The 16,682-nt window shown below is 39.9% G+C and overlaps 1 protein-coding gene across 2 annotated transcripts; it reads left to right on the top strand.

The window, feature by feature from the left end:
• The first annotated feature begins 3,821 nt into the window (after positions 1–3,821).
• LOC140229127 (cytochrome P450 2U1-like) lies at positions 3,822–12,729 on the top strand. 2 transcript variants are annotated; one of them, XM_072309394.1, is made up of 8 exons: positions 3,822–4,101; positions 5,888–6,084; positions 7,336–7,532; positions 8,178–8,320; positions 8,984–9,125; positions 10,738–10,937; positions 11,334–11,796; positions 12,344–12,729. In XM_072309394.1, exons 2-8 carry the CDS (start codon positions 5,921–5,923, stop codon positions 12,529–12,531), a joined length of 1,497 nt encoding a protein of 498 aa, XP_072165495.1. In that variant the 5' UTR covers positions 3,822–4,101; positions 5,888–5,920; the 3' UTR covers positions 12,532–12,729. The 2 variants fall into 2 exon arrangements, with proteins under 2 accessions (XP_072165495.1, XP_072165494.1); XM_072309393.1 differs by having other exon boundaries at positions 8,172–8,320.
• The last annotated feature ends 3,953 nt before the right edge of the window (positions 12,730–16,682 follow it).

Genomic DNA, 16,682 nt, shown 5'->3' with positions numbered 1-16,682 from the left:
AGAATCAAGAAAAAGGATAAACAAAAGAGAATGACTATTAATACTCGGGGGTACAGAAGATTCTTCTCACATATAATCCAGTGTGTGATAAAATGAGAACAAGTAACCACATGCGGAATTGAAATAAACTGCGGAATTGAAAATGATGAATTTCAAGATGAACTTGCAATCTCCAGCGTGTTGATTAGAAGGTATGGATAGTAGGAGCAAAGAATGTACAGCAATTTATCACATTTATATAAGACGCTGCAAATCAATTTTTATTGTCTACAAGATATGCATTCAGTAAAAAAAAAAAAAAAAAATCTTTTAGTTTGCGTTTAAAGGGCGAGGGGAGAGATCGCTCCAGTATCTGGGCCCTGGTGGATTATCGTCTTTTTTTTTTTTCTTCAATTCAATTCAATTCAATTCAAACTTTATTTCATTTTTCGAAAAGAACATAAACATTTCACTTTCATTGGTAACAGAGAATAAGGTCACATAATCAAAACAAAGTAAAATTGAAAAGAGAACATAATTGTGGAACCTTGGGATAACAAATAATGTTGTAATGAAAATTGACTGAAGTGATATAGACGATATTTTTTAACGAAAATTGTTCGAGTATACGTGGAAGATGAAATGCATCGCGAAGGGTATATAGCTGGTAATGTCTTTCTTCCAAAGCTATGGAAGTTATTGCATTTCGTGAGCAATGACCTGAGTTCAGGCTCTGGCATTTGTTCTGATATTCATAATTATATTTACAAAAGCTGATTTTCTGCTTTGGCATTTATTCTAGTGTATTCATAATCATACTCCCCGTACGTTGATTTCAAGTTATACTAGGCAAAAGAACAACCACTCACTTTTTCAGTTCAATTTAGAATCTGCTGAAATTCGTTCTGCCCGTGTACAATGTAGGTTATATCCCTAAGTTTTGATAGTATATATAGATGTATTGTGTAAGCTGCTAGTCATTGACAATCATACCGTGGAAAGGTTAAAGAGTCACGATAGAATTTGTACTCATGTCGGATGTGCCTTGGACATGCAGTCGTGAAGCAGTCATTACAAGTACACGCTGTCGAAACCAGTTTGGAACAACAGCAAAATCGACCAGTCATCACGTAGTCATTTTGAAGACTGAACGAAGAATGAATACTGTACTTACATCCATTAAAACAAAACGTATTTTGTTGTCCTCGTCGTTGATTGTTGTTGTTGTTGTTGTTGTTGTTGTTGTTGTTGTTGTTGTTGTTATGATTATTAGGTCTACCTTCGCCTATTCTATATACCAAGTAGCCTACACATGAACCCAAGACTTTTCTGACATCACAGATATAGAAAAGAATATTCACACTCTCTGCCGTAGTACACGCGAAGGGAAAACTATAGCAAGGTGCAACAATGTTAGAAAATATCAGTCCTGTTTTATGAAAAAGGAAAGAATATTCACATTCTCCGCCATATTAAATTTGCAAGGAGGAAACACTTGAGAAAATATCAGTCCTATTTCTGAACTTCACGGCATATTTATCTTATATAGAGTACCAAGGTGATGATGTTACAGTCTTTTGTTATAGGTTGAGTTGGAACCAGGTGCGAATAATGGTGTGTAACAATAGTGTTAACTGACACCGACTGAATACGACATTCGAACCTGGTGAGGTTATTTCAAACCAGTTTCCATGGCGATGAAGGGCTATGACATCATGTATACTTTGGTACTCTATACGCGGTATGAAATGTATAGCTGCCCACGAAAGATTGATTGATAGATAGGTAGAGAGAGAGAGGGGGGGGGGGAGGGAGAGGTGATGGCTCTTTTTGTTATTGTTTGGCAGGGTATATACACTTTAAAGATATTCAGTATACTGACGCGCAGAACAACCCAACGTGTAGTAAACCGCGGAGGTGTTTACACCATCGCAAATATATAAAGTGTTTGGAAAAAAAAATACTTCCTTCAATTCAAGGTGATGATCTACCAACATAGCTAAGTTGTTTCTTTCTGTGAACTCAAGGCAGGAAACTAAGAATTCAACATCATCAACAACAACAACAACGACGACGACGACAAAATTCATTGAACTACGTTATTCATGTCTGAAATATCAATTTCAATTTCAATTTCAATTTCAATTTATTTTCATATTTCTCGATGAAAAAATACATCAAATATAACAAAATTAAATGAAGTACATGATATCAAGCTGGAGACATACATAAAATATTGCAAATATATAAAACATATAGCGGTCGATCTATGAGGTTTGGAATCTGTGAAAGAATGCTAAAGAAATATGAAGGAACCTACTTAAAAGCGAGCTTGTTGAGCGTAGGTCCCAATTAAGATCGAGTTAAAGATGGGGAGCATGCACGGGTACAACAATGACCGAAACATAAGGAAAAAACAAGTACAATTATACAGTTATATAGCAAATTCTTCTCTCATGCAGATTTGGGGTCGGATAAGCCACATGCTGTAGGCGGATGAACCATTGTCGTTCTGGCAATAATAACAATATGACTCAATATATAATAACAATGATATGGTTTAGAAAGCATTAGAAATTTCTACATTGCGTGTATTAAGGAGGGAACAAATGCACCTGCAAATTCCCCCCCCCCCAAAAAAAAAGACATTCAACAACCAGTTACAGGGCAGAGAAAATTAAAATACCAGCTGTTACCTCGCCCAACTGTCTTAAAGAAGGAAGAATATACAATAGGTCATAAACACAGTGACAGAATTTGAGGGCACAAACAGCTACTCTGGAGTACAGTACAGCGGGATAGTCCTGTACAGCACAAAACAGATTTCAATGAGCTGAATTCATGTAATTATTCAATAAATACTGTCTTAATTTGCATTTAAAGGATGATAGTGAAAAACAACCTGTGAGTTCAAAGGGGGAGATCGTTCCAGATCGTTCCAGTATTTCGGTCCCGCATACATAATCATATATCGATAGGAACGAGTGTATTATTATATACCCCCCCCCCCCTCCATTCCTACGATGACTGACAACACTACAGACTAGTGTCTTCCCTTTTGTTGCCGTATACAACGTTTCCGGAAGCACACTTCTGGTGCACTATTTCCGTGTGAAGGCCCGAGTGTGGAAAAGGGAAGAATATAATTATGTATTTGGACTTATGGATATTTTCTGGCCTCGGTAATCAACTACGAAACCATCCGATATACACGCTCCTTTCATTGTTTTATTTTTTCTTCTTTGATGAGACTGCAATTCCGGATAGGTTGGATAAGCCCTCGATCCATTTCAATTCATTACCGAAAAATTAAAGCAAAACATTCTAATGCATAAATCTAAATACTCCTATACTATAATATAATCTCCAAGTTAAAACATTCCTAACCTGTGTCACTGATGCTGGTTTTCAACATCATTTTTTTGTCTTCGTAAATGTGTGCGCCTATACGGATTTCATCATGATTATACGCAGTGACGAGATCATTTTCAAGTTAAGTGAAAGTGTGCATATGAGGTATCATACCTCCTTGGTATGACAAGCCACATCTCCGTAGAAAAATAGCAAATACAGAAATTAAAAAAATATATATTGTTGTTGTTGGTGTTGTTGCTGTTGTTGTTGTTGTTGCTGCTGCTGCTGCTGCTGCTGCTGCTGTTGTCGTTGTTGTTGTTGTTGTTGTTGTTGTTGTTGTTGTTGTTGTTGTTGTTGTTGTTGTTGTTGTTGTTGTTGTTGTTGTTGAAGTCCGAGTATACCTGGACCAGACACGCACCCCCATTGTGTCAAGTGACGCGGTGGCGCGATTCTAGCAGCAGAAGGATGCAATGGAAGGGTGCACACGTCACAAGTTCTACACAGGTGGTCAAGAATCTAACGAAGTGAGAATCTGTGGGTATCAGTGAGCACCCTTTGCAGCCAACACATTCAGGGCCACCATAAGCACACCTCCCTGCTTTACCCATCCCATGCTTCACCGAACCTCTACTTCTGGCTGTTGAAGCTGCATGGGTTTCATGCACTCTGTTGTATCATTGCCAGTGCCTTGGAGAACGCACGTTTACAAGGCTACAACACAACCGCATGCCAAGGTGTCTAAAACGGGGATTCATGTGCACTAGAAAGGTGAGAAGTCAGGAGAATGTGTGGGTGGATGACGGGAAATGAAGCCTAAACTAACACTACCTCACATTTCAGTCGTAATGTAAACCATAATGTTCCGACCACGTTTCAATCGAGGGGCATATTATGCACGCTCCAGAAAATATCGTGTACCCATGTCTCGGGGGATTCGGGGGAAATGAATACTGTACACGTGAATGCATGCATGCGCTGCATTATCGTTGGCGGTGTGTGCAGACGTCGTGTTTAGAAAAATAATACCCGGTTGTTCGTTTACTTTTGAACCATCTGTATACCATACCAGTGTTTGTTACAGGTGGTGTAGTCTTATATCGTTTTAGACCTGACCAGCTTTTTTTTTCAGATTTCAAAATGAACGTGCCTACTCAACCACGCCACGTTGCCCCCCCCCCCCCCCGCCCGCGTGTCTTTTTTAGACGGCACAGATTGGGGACCCTATCCCTAAACCTAACCCTAATCCTAATCCTAACCCTAACCCTGACCCCAACCCTAACCCTAACCCTAACCTTAACCATAAACCCTAACCCAACGTTTTTCCCATAGGTTTAACACGCGCCATGCCCCAATCTGTGCCGTCTTTAAAAAAAAAAACGCCCCCGCCCCATTATCATTATGCTTTCATGCGCTTTTCACGTTGTTTGCCAACTATACACATCCCTGTCGCTGTACACATATTGTGTCGCGACAGGTCGCACGGCGTATAGTTTTCCGGGCAAGCTACGCGGGCTTGTTGCGAGTAGGGATTTTCCAGCACGCAGGAGAATTTTCAGCGGGCGGACAAGAAAGTTTGCGAGCTTTGCATTTGTCTTACCTGCTAGACGCATGCTACTTACCTTCTACTTGCGTGTATTCCGTGTGACCTGCGTGAGAGCTTTGAAACCGATCCGTTTTCTGTTACGCGAGACTTACTGCAAAGTACTGAGGGATTGCCCGCAGAGGTCCACGCAGAACGCCAGTAGGAGGCCCTTAGCGGCAGCACCTCGATCGCAGGCAACTCCCACGCAGGTACTTCGCAGTTCCCGTATGCGGCCGAGATAATGACATTCTGTGGGACTTCTGCCATTCCTTCAGAGGAATTCCTTCACTGATGAGTAATTGTCAGCCCCCACGCGCCTTGCACGCAAGTCACACAGAATGCCCGCCAATAGAAAGTAGAACGCGTCCAGCAAGTAAGACATATGCACTGACTCGCCCAAATCCTTGTCCGCCCTCAGAAATAATTGTCCGGTATGCTGGAAAATCCCCACATACAACAAGCCCGCGTAGTTTGCCCGGAAAGGTGTGACAGGGCCTAAACATGGTTGCGGGTAAAAAGATCTGCGTGCGCACCTCCGAGCGACTACGGGTGAGATACGTGCTAGGTACTGTCATGTACGGGTCATCTGCGGGGACCTCGGGGTAGTAAAAGTTGTTCTTCGCAAGTCGCACTCAAGGCTTGCCCAGAAAGGTGTGACACGGCCTTTATAATTATAATTTATGATTTCATTGTTCAGGGGAGAAAATGAGACTAAAACTCATGTGTCTTTCAGATTCAACGTTCGGTATTCTCTCGCTATAGGCCCTACATTGCATTGTCACAAAGTATGAGCAAGCCCAGACGTCACGGGTCATGCCCAGCTCCCAGATTTCTTTGTTGTTGTTGTTGTTTTTAATACCACTTTTTGTTCTTGATGCACCTGCTTTCCTGTTGTAACCACGGGTTGTAACGTACGTAGACAGTGCTCTAATTCACAACTCTCGTGTTTCTGTTGTACCGTATGAATGACAGATAGCATAACATTATCAAGAGGCTATACACAACATGGAGTCAACCGCCCTCTCGTCGAGCCCGTGGTTCTTACTGACCATCATCGCGGTCATCCTCTCAGCAATATGGATTCTGGCCAGCCGGACATGGACTCGAGTCAATCTACCTCCCGGGCCTGCCAGCTGGCCCATGCTCGGCAACATACCGACTTTAGTTAGGTAGAGGTCTACTTATGATAAACATATAGGCCTGGTAATTCACTGCGAGAAAGTGTGAGGTGTCTAAACATCATTTTTTACTTACGATGCATGGGCATCGTTAGTATAAGGGAGCAAAAAAGGGCGAAACAGGGGCGTCACCAGCTTTTTTCAAGGTGGGGGGGGGGGGGGTGCGTTTCTCTTTCGGGTTTATTCTGATTCCACTTCTGGGTTTATTCAGCCCCCGCCCGTGATGCCCATGCGATACATCCAGTGACGGGGCTATGTTTTACTAATTTATGATTAGATTATGATTTATCATGGGGACATCGTTTATTGTAACAAAGCCGCGATAAAGGCTGAGATAGGCCGAAAGATTGGCAAAATAAAACGTCCGGGAAAACGATGTCATCGGATGTATCGCCCTTTATTCGCTCGTGTATTTTCACCAAAAATACATCAATGCATTTAGCGCTGTAAATAATATTTTTTTTTTTTTGGGGGGGGGGGGGAGAATACATTGTGTAGGCTGCTAAATGAGTTTTTGCTCACGCTGAAGTTTATGCTTGTACTATGAACTCACCATCTATACTCACCACTCACTTTTTAAAAATATAAATAATAATGCACCTTATGAATATTTCTGAAGAGTATACTAGGGAAGACAGTGCAATAGATAAAACCGTTTGATATAAACTGCCAGGTTTTATTCTCATTGACAATCATTATCAAAGAAATTCCTTGCAGAAGACTAGTCTTCACCTTACACAGATGGTGCTTTCAATCCACTCATCCGTACATCGCATGGAAGGTAAAAGAGATTAAAATAAAAGCAAGATTTTATGACGCAAAAGGGAAAACCACGCAGTAGCAAGTTTGTCTTTTAGAAGAATTAATGTTGATATGGTGTTCAGAATAGGATCTGACATCATGGATATCTACGCTACTCCTTCAAATCATCTCGTATGAATGTATACATTGTATAAATGTGTAATTGATTCGAGAAGCAAATCTAAATAAAACGCTACTAATCCTGACTGCGAGTGGGAAAGCACGTCAAGATGGCATTGTGAGCTTATCATTTGTTGAATATTACAATCCTTAATCTATACTATCGTGCATAAAATCTGATTTTCTTCTTCCAAATGCAATTTTTCTGTCAGTGCACCAAGCTGGCTACTACGACGATGTAATGTGCTTTTGGTGGCATCGTTTACTTGTTTTATTTGCCTATTTTTGTGTTTGTTTTCCTTTTTTCTTTTCGTGATGCAGCTCTAAATTGTCACCTCTGAACTTGCTGACTGCCCTTGCCGAGAAGTACGGCGACATCTACAGGCTGCGCATATTCACGACGGACATCGTCATCCTCAACAGCTACGAGTTGATAAAGGATGCCTTCCAGAATCCAAACATTCAGGATCGACCTCGAATCGTCCCCATTGAGGACTTCTTCAACAGGAGGAATATTGGTGAGATAATAAGGTTTTTAATAATCTTTAAAAAAAAAGTTTGGAGCCCTTTTAAACTTTACTGATAATCATCCTCATCATGACCATTAATTCTTCTTCTTCTTCCCCCGTGCATTCCGACACATTCCCTTCTTCTCACATTCAAGTGTTTACGAGTTAACATTCGCGAGCTTTAGTTCGACGACGTTATTAAGGCAAAAAAAATAAAAAATAAAAAAAAATGGTGTCCTGCACATGCGCGAGATAGCTGTTTATATTGTTCAACCATGGAGGCTGCGTCGTCATAGCATTCGCGTCGCAGAATTAAAGCTCGCTAATGGCAAAATCAGTAACCGCAGAAGCCTCATGTCAATATAGAGACAGTCACTGTTATCATGCACTTTCAAGACATTGGTATATACCTTTAGGAAGAGGTTCGAGCTGACACTAGCGTATAGGTGGAGACCACGAAAGGTTCATTTTAGCGTCTTCCGAGGGAAGCTTTACTGCACTATTGAACTTAAAGATATTTCTATATTCTGTCGTATCACTTGCGTTATTATCACTAACAACACCAGTATTAACTTTGTCATTTTTTGTTCTGTCTGATTTCTCACAGCTGTACTGCTCTTGTCTTTCTCACTATCTCCCTTCTGCCAGGCATAGCTGGCTCTTCAGGCAAAGTTTGGAAGGATCATCGTCAGTTTGTTCACAGTGCCTTAAGGAAGCTAAACGGTGGTCCTCGAACGATCGACGATATTATTCACGCTGAGGCTCACACGCTTCTCGGAGAGATGGCCAAAATTCTGGTGACTTATACATAGATGCATGAATAGATACATAGAAAGAAATGAATAATCTGGATCATCTCAAAAATTCTTCTTAATATTTTTATCATAATGACGATGATGGCTATTGTTATTATTCTGTTCATTATCGTATTATCATTATCAGCATTTTCGTTGAACTCCGTTTTACCACACTCGTTTGGAAGCGTAAGTATGCAATAACTAGCAAGGAGTGATGTGCAACGTAAATGTTACACTACGCACACCATTGAGTTTATGTTCTTGAACTGAAATAGCCGAATATGGCTGAAGCGCTTTTGTCTTACGCAGTGTCGTCTCTCTGACCAAACCGGCCGATATGGTCAATTTCTCCTGCTTTTTGGCAAAAGAATGGAAAGTAATATTATAATAGTTGTATGCTCTACCGTGACTTCGAGAGCCGTCATGATAATTTACAGCCACTGTACTTATTAGGACCAGCATTAAACTTTGTTTAGTCGCAAAACAAACCAAAGCTATATGATAGGTAAGCAACCAAGAACTGTTACTTTTGTAATTTGTGCGGTTACTTTGAAAAAAAAAATGCATAGGCCAAGATAATGATTTATCACCTTCGACTAGGGGAAATCCAAAGAATTTAGGTTTAATATTGATACATTAGTTTTCTCTCGTATTTTAATGAAGGATCGGCCTCTCAATCCACACAAGCTTTTTAACTGCGCCGTTTCCAACGTGATTTCTGTGCTGCTGTTCGGGAAAAGTTTCAACTACACAGAGCCTGCATTCAATCAACTCCAGGAGATCATCAACGAAAACCTCAAGCTAGGTATAGTGGGGGCGCAAGGCACTTTTTGGTTCAAGGAGGGCACTCTATGTGGTGACCAAATTTGCAAAATCCAATATTGCCACGATCTCTGTTCAAAGGTAAATAGCAGTGAAAAAAAAAAACAACCTAAAAGGGTTACAATCATAAACAAAATTATTTTATTTACCGCTACTTTTTACTGTTAAACCGCCATGACAACCATTATTTGTGTGCCAAAACCAAAAAGTCCTCCCCCCCCCCCCCTTACACACACTGATGTTTCAGGGGAAGAAATTAATTCATTACGTTGTAACTCGCTACACTATAAGTACATGTAGCTACATTATGATACACAGTGTACGCAGGTATCTTTGCACAGTGTACATGTCTCCACGGAATCTGAATGATTATTATTTGAGATGTAGGCCTATATACATGCAGTAAAAGTACATAAAAGAAAGTAATCAATTGGAATGACTGTAATTTACGTTTTAAGACATTTGAAGAGCAAATCTATACTGTTTGCAGTCTCGTAAACATTTAAAACTGTTCCAGTACGTGGAGGGTGAATCGTATAAATCACTCCGCCGAGTAAGATGATTATAATAGAACCTTTTTTTTTTCTTTTGAACATGCGTTGTGTTAAAAAGTTGTTGGTATAATTCATTCGCCAGGCAAAAGGTGTAATACATGAAAATCCCAACGTTAAAACCACTGTGATGGGAAATGTAAACAGTATGTGCGAATGCTTCTATTATTTTTCTTGTTAAACTCACATTTTGTACAGTAAGAAAAGAAACTTCTCGCTCCATGAGAGATGTTAAGGGTGACCATGGGGAAGGAAGATCTCGCTCTATTTATACCGTATGATTACTGTCTCGAGGTGGGTTTGAGGTACAAAGACTCTCCCTCCAAGGAGTAGACAATCACACAATTTCTTTTATTCTCTCTTTTTTTTTCATGCCATTTGAGATCTGAAAACGCTTCATTCTTTTCCCACGGTTAACCATGCATTCGCATATTTGCCACATTGTACCTCGTTTGACCTCTATATCGTCACTACCATTGACCTTTGATATTAATTATCATAATATTCAAAGGGGTATAGTGCCCGACCATTATCATAACAGCATTATGTACTGCTATTTGGGCCTTGCTCAATAGGAAGACGGCAGAAATCACTGTACGAAAGTCTGAAAAAGCCGCACTTCATTTTCTTTTTTTATGCTTTCATTTTTTTTTTTGCGCCATTGTTAGCAAAAAGAAACAAAGTCTAACTCCACAACTTCTGATTTTTTTTTTTCATCCCGTATAATACACAAATACGCATATACTAGGCGCACATACACAATATCCAGGAATATGTTACGATAACACCCAACACCTGTTGTTTTTTCCCCATCATTGGGTAGGCCTACTCTAACTTCTCACTGTAGATGTAAATATACTCTCAAAATGTGGTAATTGTGAACTATCAATCGTGCGGGCTGCGGTCGGTAGTACTTTGCCCTCTACGTGCTGACTTTTATTTACTAGTATATGAATGAAAAACAAAGTAACGAATGGATGATACAGTGTAATTTGCGATCTAGAAGTGAACATCGATTTTTCTGGTCTCTGCCATTCTCCACAGCTGCGTCGGGTGGGATTTTCATCTTTATACCAATCTTAGCGAAAGTTCCTTTCAGCCCGGCCAACAAGATCAAGAAAGGCGTCGAGAATTTCACCCGCGTCATTGAGAAGATCGTCAGCGAACATCGGAACCAGCCCGAACCCAAGAATCCTGGAGACTTTATTGATCTCTACCTTTCAGAGATTCAGAGAACGAGTCAGGTATACACCCTACTTTGTTTTGTTTTGCTTTGTTCTTGACTAATGTTTGTTTGTTTGTTTGTTTGTTTGTTTGTTTGTTTTGGTTTTGTTTTGCTTTTGATAATGTGCGATGTGTGTGTGTGTGTTTGTGTGGGGGCACTACTTCCCTTCCATTTTCAAATTACCCGTGTCATCATTAGTTTCGATTAGAGGAATCGTTGATCGTCATGGATCTCTGTTAAACCTTTTTCTTTTCCTCTTTTTTTTTTTTTAGTAGTTAACATCTCTGTATAGTGAACATCTGCCTTTAACTAAGTGACGCAGAGAATGTCCTAAATTTGAGACATTTTCAGCCAGTCAAGCACCATTTTGAACATTATAGTAAGTGTGCATTTTATGCAATTCTTCTCTAAATAGGACAGTTCGTCATCATTTGATGAGGTCAACCTCAAAGTTTGCATCGGCGATATGTTCGGTGCCAGCACGGAGACAACGAACGCCTCCCTCAAGTGGAGCATACTCTACATGGTGGCCCATCCAGACGTCCAGACACGAGTACAAGACGAGCTCGATCGAATCGTTGGTCGAGACAGACTTCCGACGCTCTCCGATCGCCCTAGTCTTCCATTCACAGAAGCAACCTTACAGGAGATCCGGCGTATGGGACTAGCATCCCCTCTCGGCGTAGCCCACAGGTGTGGGGCAGACACAAAGGTGGATGGCTATGACATTCGCGCGGGAACGCTTGTTGTATCCAACATGTGGAGAGTCGCTAGAGACAGCCGAGTTTGGGACATCCCAGACGAGTTCAAGCCAGAGCGATTCCTCAGTGACAGCGGTGAATGCATCAAACCGGAAGAATTGATTCCATTCTGTACAGGTGGGTGGGCCTTTACCTTTCTTGTTGGTTGCTGTTTTTTATTCTAAATTTGTCATTAGTGTTTCCAGATCCCAGCAGCATTTTTTAACCCATTTGAAAAAATCACGGCAGCGAGAAACTACCGAAAATACACTTGTAGCCTATACACGTAGACCCTATCATTCCCCTTATAAAATTTTGTGGGATGGAATATGGCAAAATGTGATGTAAATGTACCGTCGACTTGTTTGGAAAAAATTAATCGAAATTTGTTTATAGTTAATGGGTTTCTTCTTTGCTGAAGTCACGGCATTGAAAGAACCAAAAGATGAAGAAAAAAAATCGATTTTAAAGTGTTTCAGTGACAGTTTTAATCAAGGACATCGCGTCCAGAACTCTGGGTCCAGAAGTTTTGGAATCAGTCACGTTTATTGATGCTGTAGGGATACCAAACCTGGAGGTGTCAAACATAAGCGTCCTTATATGTCACTTGTGATATAAGATCCAACAAGAAGTTTCCTGATAATGAACCTTGTTGTTGTTTGTTTGTTTGTTTATTTTTCAATAGGTAAACGAATCTGCATTGGAGAGTCAGTGGCTCGGAAGCAGATGTTTGTCTTCTTTACCAGTCTCCTGCATCGATTCACATTCAGGAGAGTGGAAGAATCGTCCTCCCCTTCATCACTCGAAGGTCGTTTAGGATTCGTCTATGACACTCCAGTCTTCCAAGTTCGGGTGTGCGACCGCACAATGTGAAGATCATTGTGATTATCGGCGTTGCGTCTTCTCTTGATTGTACCACTTGCAAAGACTGTCTTTCTACAAAAACTTTATGGGTTCTTACGTGCGTGGTCGTCTTTTCTCCCTGGTATTTAATGGGTATATCTTTTCCGTTCAGCACTTGTTGGGCCTATGTCTCTTTTACACTTCTCTGTTTAAGTTGCAATGCACACGCACACATTATGGAACAGCACGCACTCACACGCACACTATTATACAGACAAAGTAAACCTTCCTCGTTCCAATTTATTGTTACACGTCTTGCCATAATAGGTACCTATATACATGTAATTATGGTTCCGCCTATACCATACACATACGTATAGGCCTACCCATTCACTCAGTACTGTATTCCAAATGTGTATGGACCCATTGAAACCTGATTGTATATGAGGAGAAAGTGCAAGTTTCTTCACCATTCTATTGTCAACACTATAGTAAATATGACTTGCCATTTAGAAGCCTATGAATTTGTTAATTGCCCCCCCCCCCCCCAAAAAAAAAAACACCTTCCAAACAAGATTATGCATGTCAATGAAGACATCATCTGTCAATAATAATTGCTTATGTATACTAAAAGTACTGCATTATGACTAATAAAAGAGATTGGAATGCAACTATAAATAGACTAAGCATGACTTGCATGTTCCCTTGTTATGAAATGATTAAAAAAAAGACCTTGAAGGGAAATATAGGGCCTACTAGTAGTAATGCTCAGTCAAGTTTAGGGAAAGGTGCTTTCCATTGTCTTTTGTTAACCATAATAGTACTTTGTACAATACCAGTATTATTTGCAGATAATATCACCGACAAAATCTTGGTTTGGAATTTTTGTTTTTTGTTTTTTGTTGGGTTTTTTTTTTTTTTTGCGAATCCAAATAATCTGAATTTTAGTATATAGAAAAAAAAATTGTTATGAAACATAATGATTATGACATAGATTATATGTTTAGATATTGGTCACATAATAGTGATGATCAGGGCACAATGTAATAGGCTCCCCTAAAACGAAAGAACCATGAGACATGGTGCAACGTGAACACTGTTCGAATGACTTTCTGCCAGCAGGAAAACAATAAGTTCATGATATACAATACTAATGATGTGTGTAAAATCTGATGAATATTTGTATGTGCCTGCATTAAAACATAATGAAGACACAGTGTCGTAAACGAAGAGAATCCCTGCTACAAGCTTTGTTTGTTTGTTTGTTTGTTTGTTTGTTTTCTAATCTTACAACTTTCTTTATTAATATACCTGGTTACAATGTACTGTTTTACGGTGTCTATTTTCAAGATAAATGTATTCGGAATTATTTGTTTTAAATTGTTTTATAGGTCTCAATTAATTATAAGCCAAACCAAACAGGAATGCATATAAATGCACTGCAGCCGCCAAATACGTTATGTACAACATTTCTCAACTGTGTTGTTGTTCATTTTCCATCTGAGAAGATGGCTGGATAGCCCATATTCAGCTTCGCTAAGCTGGTCTTCCATGGGGTCCAGTTGGATGTGAGGTGGGACCACTTCACCAGGTTAAACACCCTGCTCTTTGCGATGAATGAATGAAGCGGGATCTTTTACGTGCATGAGTTGTGACTCTCGCATACACGGGACCTCCATTTTATGTCCTATCCGAGAGACAGTGTTGCCTCTTGCTAGAGGGGACGGTATATTACACACAATATTGCTCAGTCCAGACTCGGGTTCGAACCCGGGCCCTTAGGATTGTGAGGCAGACGCGCTACCGACTGAGCCAACTCACCACCCTAAAATAGAATATGTGCACGGACTTCTAATCGCACGATATATATGTACAGTATCTTGAAATCACAAACCCTTTACCTATATAAGGTCTACCACTGAAATACCGATGTCACATCCAATTATGATTACGCAGACACATTGAATTGAATTTAATCAATAGAAACATATCATCGATATATTTGGATACTACGCACCTCTCTAGAGATCAATTAAAATAAAAATAAAAGAAGAATACTGCATACATGTTATTTTCCTTACTACTATACAAAACCTCACAAACTATAGTAATAGACATCCATTAATTTTGAAGGCGCATCTGGTGAAGATGAAAGTTTGTTTGCTTCTTGTTGTTGTTTAAATTGTTGCTATTGTTGTTTTTGTTATGTCTTCTTCCTCGAGTGAATATACTCGCACAGGTCGTGACTGATGTCATCTATTGATAATCATGAGCTTGCATAGGCCCTATGCATAATATAATTTTCATCATTCCAATCTGTTCAGTTCCGCTGGGCAGGCCAGTAAGGGGAGGAGGGGATGTTTAGGATTCACCCCCCCCCCCCTATGCCAGCAGCCCCCCCCCCCCCCAACCAAAAAATAAAAATAAAAAAAATAAAAGAAAATAAAAGAAAAAAATACACTCAGTAAAAAATAAAGCAAACACATTTTCAAGTCCATATTTCTCATAGACTCTGGCTGATAATGGTGTTTTATATACCATGTTAAAGGTAATTCAATTGGCTATCAACCTAGTAGGTCAATGGAAAGGTTAATTTTACGCATGAGTGAACACATTCGTTTTTCTCTTCAAAGGCACAAAAGTAAAAATTGCCAAAATGGACAAGTTGTTATTCAAGCGTAAGTGCTCTTCCATATAACAATTAGAACAAAAGACAAATTCAAAACATTAGAAATGCAAATTAATTTGCAAAAAATAACCTATGATCTCTACAATGTCTCTGTAACCTTGCAAAGATAAGGAAAGGCAAAAAATAATGCACGAAAATGATTCTTCTGTCAACTCCGTAGTCAAAAGACATAACAGAAAAGTTATGGTTACAAAGATAGTTAAATTTGAAACGTTATTCCAAATCTAGAAAATTTGTCTCGTGCATTCTTAAATTTCCTAATCAAAAGGTAAAATGAATTTTTTATTACCTTTGCGGCTTACTCTCTATGTCAGTTAAAGTTTCAATTGACAGAACATGGTTACGCTGCACCTTCAGTTTCCCCACTGAACTGAAACAAGGAAAAGGAAACTTATTTCTGCTGTTTTATGCATGTCTCTCATTGCATTAAATTGGTCTTTTGTAATAATTGCTATCTTGGAGGGCATTTGCAAATGAATTTCAATACACTTGTATGTCAATTTCTGCAATTTTTACTTTTCTGCCTTGGAGGACAAAAACGAGTGTGTTCACTCATGCGTAAAGTTTCTCTTTGTATAAACCTGCCCGGTTGATAGCCAATTTAATCATCTTATAGTACGTATATGACACAATGATTTTTATCGAAATTATTCTATGAAAAATATTCACTGGAAAAAGTTTTTACTTTCTTTTTTTGCTGAGTGTAAAAGGTGGCTTGCCATAGTGCCACCAGAAAATTGTACTGACGCTTTTTTTTGGGGGGGGGGGGGGGGGGAGGCCGCGGGGCGCGGGGGCGGGGGATGGGCTTGTCAGCTGATCAAACCCGGAAGTGGTCCATTTTTTTCTGATTCTGAACCCACATAAAAATTCTAGTTTTATATGGGCTTCCTATAGGCCCTATAACAGACTTCGTGAGGTTGTGAATTTTCAATCACAGGTGCTTGAAGTTCACAAATTTTGCTCCGAGCCACAGTGATGTACTAGTATTACTTGGTGAACATCCCCCTCCCTCTCTTTCTTTCTCGTAAATTCCTTCCATCCCCACTCCAACAGTTCACACATTCACACACACACACACACACACACACACAATACACCCCTCTCTCATTCTTTGACATGATCATTGTTTCCATCACTACCCCAAGAGTGTGTGAGGGGTTCACTGCGCCTGAATGTGGCAATTTCAATCGTGTAAATTTAAGAGAAAAAAAAAACATAAATGTATGTGATTTCCAGAATGGATAGAGAAACAGTAATTCCCACCATGCAATCAAAGCAGGGAGGTGGGATCCCACCAGTCACATCAATTGACTAAACACTAACCCTAACACTAAACACTAACCCTGAATAGGCCTAAGTCCACGGAGAAGTGTGATAAGATGGGAGCATGCAAAACTAATTCTGTCCCAAGAGCAAATTGTGCATGCATATGTCACCATCAAGGAGTGGGGCTGGCACTCGTTCGCCATAATGATGCCTTTATTTACACTAC

Source organism: Diadema setosum, chromosome 5 (genome assembly GCF_964275005.1).
Source record: "Diadema setosum chromosome 5, eeDiaSeto1, whole genome shotgun sequence".
NCBI lineage: Eukaryota > Metazoa > Echinodermata > Echinoidea > Diadematoida > Diadematidae > Diadema > Diadema setosum.
Note: the sequence above shows the minus strand (reverse complement) of the source record. Positions and strands in the feature narration are given on the sequence as shown.